At 48.3% G+C, this 7,459-nt stretch overlaps 1 protein-coding gene across 2 annotated transcripts in view; it reads left to right on the top strand.

Moving 5' to 3' along the window:
- Positions 1–7,459, top strand: part of WBP1L (WW domain binding protein 1 like) — an 81,296-nt gene that overhangs the window by 29,058 nt on the left and 44,779 nt on the right. Inside the window, exon 1 of one of the 2 annotated variants that reach the window (XM_017531092.2) lies at positions 2,024–2,559. The exons of the other annotated variant lie outside the window; for it this stretch is intronic. Coding sequence (XP_017386581.1) covers positions 2,533–2,559 — 27 coding nt within the window. The 5' untranslated portion in view covers positions 2,024–2,532. Of the gene's footprint in view, positions 1–2,023; positions 2,560–7,459 lie in introns of those variants that run through there. 2 annotated transcript variants of the gene reach the window in all.

Below are 7,459 nucleotides of genomic sequence, written 5' to 3'. Positions count from 1 at the left end.
AAAAAAAAAAAAAAAGAAAAAGGGGAGGGGGAAGAAATATGAAATACTTCATGGCCCATTAGAGCAAAGTTTCTTGTATGTTTTGGTCATAGTGGCATCCCCAGTGCCTAAAACACTGCCTGGCACACTGTAGGCATTCAGTGAGTGTGGAGTGAGTAAATGAATGGGTACACCTGCCATGGCACTCTTTCTGGAGAATTGCAGGTGCCAGTCTGGTCTTGTGAGATCAGTGCAGACTACATTGCCCATGAGGGGATGAGGATGCTCTTTCCTCCAGTTTGACTGCCAAAGTTAATGCTGCATGTGTTTTGTGGTTCTCAGTAGTTGCCAGGGAACCAAGGAAGTGAAAGGAAGGGGTTGAAAACAGCCTCATTGCTCTTCCCTGGGCAGCTGTGCCTTGATGTCCAACCTCGTTTGTCTGGCAGTTTGACCTGGTTGTTGGCAGCAAGGCCTGGGATAGACCGTGTCTCGGTGTCTTGAGAATACGTGTGTGCCGAAGAATGGCTTCCCAGTCCCCAAACACCTGCAGGAGCAGGAGCTACTTTGTTTACACATCAGCTGCCTTTTCCTCTAGCAATGAGGTTGTGATCCATTCTTTTTGTGAGTCTCAAGGAAATGGCTCAGCCAGCTTGGCACATTCATTTTCTTGTCAGGAAAGTCGATGTGACCTTGACCGTCAGTGGGGACCTGCAGTAAACACGTTGTGTGTCTGGCTGGATTCTAATGATCAAACAGTACTTTTGGCACCTCGCTGTGCTGTACGTGTCATGCGCTGCTAATTTATTGTCCTAGGTGGGGGTTATAGATACTAATTTGCAGGAATAATTTCTGACCTACATGGGCCATGCCCAGCACAGTGCCACTACCATGGAAGCCTTGGATAAGTACCATGAAAGAAAACTGTTGCAGAAAATGAAAGGAAAGATGAAATATACTTGCTTTGAGTCCTGGACAGTATAATTAATTTGTAGCCGAGGAAGTTATTGAAAAGTAACTTTGTATAATCTAGCACTTTAGGGGGCTGAAGTGGGCAGATCACTTGAGCCTAGGAGTTCAAGACCAGCCTGGACAACATGGCGAAACCCCATCTCCACACAAAAAAACAAAAATTAGCTGCATGTGGTGGCCCGTGCCTATGGTCCCAGCTCCTTGGGAGACTGAGGTAGGAGGATCATTTGAGCCCAGAAGGTAGAGGTTGCAGTGAGCCAAGATCATCACACCACTGTACTTCAGTCTGGGTGACAGAGTAAGACCATGTCTAAAAAAAAAAAAAGGAAAAGTAACTTTGGATTTATAAAGCTCCTCTGAACATTGTTCTCCTCGAGTCATTTCTGGAAATCCAAACCCAAATGGGACCTTTTGTCCTGTGTGAGTGTTGTCTTTGGTAGAGGATTCAGGCCCAGGGAGAGCTGCTGTGACCTGCTGTTTCAGGAAGGGTAGCCAGAAGGGATTTGGCTTACACCACTGACTAGGAAAAGTCAGAGCAGGACACCATCCCCACGGCTCTTGCGTCTGGTGCAAAACTTGCTGTTGGAGAACGCTTTTCTCCCTGAGCTGAACTTAGTGAAGAAAGCAAGACACACCTAAGGCGGTGAACTTTTCCGAACCAAGAGTTGGTTTAAATATAGATGATCTGCCTCTCTGGCAACTTGGAGGCTGCGGGGGGACTTGTTGTACCTTTTATAAGGCAAGTGAGGAAAGATGTTGGCACCTGTACTTGCGCAGTTTGTTTATGAAATATAAACTCTCCTGTGGAAGCGAGGGCTCAAAAAGGTCAGTGTCCAAGGTAACGTGTGTCCTACCTTAGCTGGGGAAAAGGTGCCTCCCCAAGCCCTCCCTGCGAATTGCCTCATTCCCTAGAGAAAGTTGGGACAGCCAGGCTTAATGTCCTGTTATTTACTGAGCACCGACTCTGGCAGGGGTGGGGGTGGAAAAGTTTCTGTGAAACTGACAGACATTAGACTTGATTTTCTTTCCCAGGGAGGAGAAACAATAGTCTAGGAGCTATAGAGTCCATCCTTATTCAGACCAGTGGAGCTCTTTTCAGCTTTAGAGACTTGATTTATGTACCCCGGAGCTGCTTAGAGCCAAGGGGTTGCAGCAGCCTGCTCCCATCTGCAGCTCCCACTGTCTTCCCACAGTGGGCTCTGGCTCTAGGTGGGTCCAGGGCTGGGCATCGTGGGTCGGCAGCACATCCTCCTCAGTATTCCAGCGCAGCTGTCTGAAGTTTTTCTGCTGCGCCTGAACTGATGTCATTTCCCCCTTGGCAGACAGCTTCGGCTTAGCTGCGTCTGAGATATGTCACGAGAAGGTGGGGGTGGGCCAGAGCCAGGCGGGGGGAGTAGCAAGGAGAGCAGGAGGCAGTGTGCCTGCTTGGTCCCAGGACTCTGTTTACTTTGTCTGCTTTGCTAAGGAAGGCCAGTGAACCAGGACCGCCGCGCACACAGGCCCACCAGGGGCAATGCTCATTCCAAGACCTTAACTTTTAAGAGCCTTTTGTTCCAACGTTAGTGTGGACGATGCTCTTGCAGGATGCCTTTCCTTTTGGGTCTTAGACAGGTAATTGGTTCTGCACGGATCGGGTTCGGAAGGGAAGAAGGGGTGGGAGCTTGTTTATTGTACTACTGCTTTGGGTGGAGGGAATATTTTAGCAAATGCCTCTCGGTTATACCAGGCCAGCTCCCACACAGAACTTTCCAGTCTCCCTTCTTGTTTGCTAGTTGCTCCTTACTTTCAGAGCCACCGTGTTCTTAACCCTCTACATCCCCGAGGTTTCTCTAGGGCTGTCCAGTTCTGATTTGCCATCAGACCCTGTAAAACTGCTTTGGAAACTTCACGGAGGAGCAGCTGGAGAGTGGGGCTGGGGCAGGGGAGAGGCCAAATGCCATGCTTCCTGCAAACCCCTTTTATTCCTTCTCCATTTTGATTTGGCTAGTCAGGGGAGATTTCCTCATAGCCCTCTGGTTCTGAAGGAACTCTGATTTGGGGGTGGGATGAGGGCTCTGTACTTCTTTTAAAGGAAAGGCTTTCTTCCTTTCAAGCATGTGGCTGGGGCTGTGCGGCTCAGGGACATCCCAGACACCTCAGGGGAAGGGGTGTGGAGTTGACCCCATTTTGGCCTTACCGATTTTTCAAGGCAAACAGACCCCTGCGGCAAAGACTTGATTGCTCGGGTGAGCCACCCTTTGAAGTGGGGGCACTGCATTCATTCTAGCCGGTAAAGCAGTGAGGAGTGAGAGAACAGTAGCAAGCCAACTGCTGTCTGCTGAGAACACAGCTGTTGCCAACTATGTGTTCCAGGGCTTCTGCGAGTCGGACACCCCCACCCTCTCTTCGTCTGAGAGGCATGTCTATATCGGAATGTGTAACTGTAACCAGCAGCTGCTGGCTGTAAGGGGTGGGGACAGAGCACACACCCTCTGCTGCCTGTTCCTGGGTGAGGAAAACCACAGATGAGTTCACAGCAGAAGCCCTAGAGGGGAGCCGCTAGGGACTGGTTGCCTCACTCTGAGAAAAGTGCTAGGTGGGCAACTCTCCCTTGAGTTGCCTACAGTTCTGTTCAAAGGAAGCTCCTTTGAAAAGCCCCAAACTTAATCAGCTCTTGTTATCTTCAGAGTTTGCGTTGATGCAGCTGATGGGCAGAGTGGTGTCCACTTGGAGCACCCCTTCTGCCCCCACAAGAAAGGCTGTCCTTTTTTTTTTTTTTTGAGATGGAGTCATATTCTATTTCCCAGGCTGGAGTGCAGTGCCATTATCTCAGCTCACTGCAACTTCTGCCTACTGGGTTCAAGCGATTCTCCTGCCTCAGCCTCCCAAGTAGCTGGGATTACAGGCATGTGCCACTATGCCTGGCTAAGTTTTATATTTTTAGTAGAGATGGAGTTTCACTATGTTGGCCTGTCTGGTTTCGAACTCCTTACTTAAGGTGATCTGGCTGCCTTGACCTCCCAAAGTGCTAGGATTACAGGCGTGAGCCACTACACCTGGTCAGAAAGGCTGTCCTTAAACCTGTGGGCAGAGAATTTTGAGCAGTGTTAGAAACAGGATGAAGCTGGGTGAAGCATCTCATGCTGTGTCAGCAGGCTGGGAGGGCGAAAACTGCCTAACAGAGTGGAGAGAGTGGGCTGGGAGCCAGAAAGACCTGCATTCGCATCCCAGCCTCCCTGGGGTCTTGGGCAGGCTCTTAGCCGCTCTGAACCTCATCTCTGAGGTTGCACAGAGATTCCACCAAAGAATGTATGTGAAACGTTAGCACCTTGGCTGGTAGAGAGTAGACATAACTCTTACTTTGATCCACTCATTCCCAAAGGATGCAACACTGTAGGGGTACAGGAAGCGAGAAGCGAAGGGACTGATGCCTTGACAGGAGCCAGGTGTGCCAGGCAGGTGCCCACAGCCAGGCGAGTGAGCTCTCGATCTGTGGTCAGTGACCATTGTGCAGTGACATAGAGCTGGAAGGCCACCTCTTGCTCTACCAAGATACTGTTTTGGTTTTTTTTTGAGATGGAGTTTCACTCTTGTTACCCAGGCTGGAGTGCAATGGTGCAATCTCAGCTCACCACAACCTCTGCCTCCAGGTTCAAGCAATTCTCCTGCCTCAGCTTCCCGAGTAGCTGGGATTACAGGCATGCACCCCTACACCGGCTAATTTTGTATTTTTAGTAGAGGCAGGGTTTCTCCATGTTTGTCAGGCTGGGCTTGAACTCCCGACCTCAGGTGATCTGCCCACTTTGGCCTCCAAAAATGCTGGGATTACAGGCAAGATCCACCGTGCCCAGCAAGATACTGTTAATCTTATATACTGAGGTGGCAAGAGGGCGAGGGCCTGTGTCCAGTTACTTGGACATGTAGTGAGAGAATGAAGCAGTGGGTAGCATTAAATTAAACTCTTCAAGGGGAGTGAAGGGTTGAGATGGTTGTTGTGGGGAGCCTCTGAGAGGATCAACAGCAGGTGAACCTTTAGCTCCTGCGTCTGAACAGATGCCTGGGGGAAGGCAGAATTGAGAAGCCTTCTGAAGGCTCTTCCTGCCCTAAGCTTCTGTGACTAAAACTCTTGCCTGTACAATCTTGGGGTAGTTTTGGTTATATAATTTTGTATATTTCTAGTATTTTGGTTCAGACAGTGTAACTACATTCTTTATTGGAGCCATGTAGAAGCCAGCCTTCTAAGGATCACTTGGTGTAATTCTGTTTAAGAAAAAATGACACATAACGCTCATGTGCACGCACACATATAAAATTGATCTTTATCATACATATGTATATACTTTGGTTTATTTTTTTCCCCTTAATCCATATGATAACCCTGTGTCTTATGTGGTAGTGTTATTCTGTTTGTACAGAGGTGCATGCTGAGGTTTAGAGAAGTTAAGCCATTTGCACAGCGTTGTTCATTGTCTAAAGAAAGGGTAATTGAAGATTTTTTTTTTAACTAGAGTCCTTCCCAAATCCTGGATTTTTCTCACTACCTAGACTGTGGGGCTTGATGTCTGAGAGTAGAGTATGATTAAGGCATTGTTCTCCTTGGGCATGTTTCTTTCTAGCCTGCCCAGGTAGGAGAGAACATGCTGCTCACCTCTTCGTATGCTCACTTGCATTTTACTCTGTGGAAGACTTTGACCACTTAATGAATGTGGCCTGGCATAAAGGACACAAATATACACAATCCCTATCTCCAGGGGGCTTATGCACCTAAAGGAATTGTTCTCAAAACCATAAAAATCACCTGGAAGTGGGGCTTATTAAAATGCAGATTTTGGCTGGGCACAGGTGGCTCATGCCTGTAATCCCAGCACTTTAGGAGACCAAGGTGGGCAGATCACCTGAGGTCTGGAGTGCGAGACCAGCCTGGCCAACATAGTAAAACCCCGACTCTACAAAATTAGCCGGGCATGGTGGCGGGTGCCTGTAATCCCAGCTATTTGGGAGGCTGAGGCAGGAGAATTGCTTAAACCCAGGAGGTGGAGGTTGCAGTGAGCCAAGATCGTGCCATCAAGACTGTCTGAAAGAAAAAAAAGTAGACTGTTTAGGTCTGGGGCCCGGGCCCAGGAATATGCATTTCTGTGACGTTCCCCAGGTGTTTCTGGCCCAGGTTGTCTCTGGCCGCACTTTGAGAGACTGTCCTCTAGAGTTCGGCGTGGAATAATTACAAGCCAGCGTGCTGAGACTGCAACAGAGGAACGCCCAGGAACTGGGAGAGCAGAGTGTGGGGGCAGGTACCTGAATCAGGCTAGGGGAAGCTTTCCTGAGAAACTGATATCTGATCTGACTCTTGAAGGGTGAGTAGGAGAGTTTACCAGACATATGAGCTGGGGAAGAGCATTCTGGACAGATCAGGTTGGGAGAGTTGTTTTTGTTTTCTCCTGCAGATGACAAGGGAAACTGTCATTCACCTGTTGAGTCTTGGTATTGAATTTGCCTGAGGCAAGACAAGGACCTTAGCTGACCAGGTATGGGTGTCTTTTATGGATACTGAGAAGGAGGAAGCCCTCAGGGCCTTTCCGTTTAATAATGAGCATGGCATGATTTCAGTGTCTGTAAAGGGCAGACAAACTGTAGGATGTATTAGTTCTTTCATGCAAGGGATGGTTAGACAGCTCACAGAAGCTACAATGTTGACTAAAAAATGCTCTTTTTGTGCTCAGATGAACCAAAGCTCAGAAGATAGTCACCTGCTAAACTTTTTGGGTAAGGCACTATATACCAAATTTAAGATAAAATACGCAATTAGGCATGCTATCCCTTTATTATCTGACAAGATCAGAAAATAGATTTTCTGGTTAAAAGATTCCAGTATGTGTACCTAACAAAGGGATTACTGATTTTCAGAGAACAGTATTGCAACAGAATGTTCTTAGTCATGATTTGAATGAATTCTATTTCACGTGCATCCAGAAGGCATTGATTGGGTAATGCTGAAGGATTCTTAGGAGCAACACTCAGCATCTGAAAAGTACTGTGCACCTATTCTACCCAAAGCATGTTGTGAATACAAAGGGTATAAACTCCATTCCTGCCCTTAAGGGGTTTACAGTCAGGTAGGGAAAGTAGAATAAGTACACAGGTAATGAGGACATTCTGCAGGTGGTGGCAAATGACATTAGAAAAGAACAGAATGCTGCAGTTCAGAGGTGTGAAGAGACAACCCTTGTGCAGGTGGCCCTTCCCACAGTCCAGTAGTATCAGTTGTTGCACTGTAGGTGTTAGGTGTGTAGAAGGTAAGTTCTAGGCCGGGCGCGGTGGCTCAAGCCTGTAATCCCAGCACTTTGGGAGGCCCAGGCGGGTGGATCACGAGGTCAAGAGATCGAGACCATCCTGGTCAACATGACGAAACCCCGTCTCTACTAAAAATACAAAAACATTAGCTGGGCATGGTGGTGCGTGCCTGTAATCCCAGCTACTCAGGAGGCTGAGGCAGGAGAATTGCCTGAACCCAGGAGGCGGAGGTTGCGGTGAGCCG

The sequence above is a fragment of the Cebus imitator genome, unplaced genomic scaffold (genome assembly GCF_001604975.1).
Source record: "Cebus imitator isolate Cc_AM_T3 unplaced genomic scaffold, Cebus_imitator-1.0 Scaffold71, whole genome shotgun sequence".
Taxonomy (NCBI): Eukaryota; Metazoa; Chordata; class Mammalia; order Primates; family Cebidae; genus Cebus; species Cebus imitator.
The sequence above is the reverse complement of the archived record's forward strand: the minus strand, read 5'-3'. Positions and strand labels throughout refer to the sequence as shown.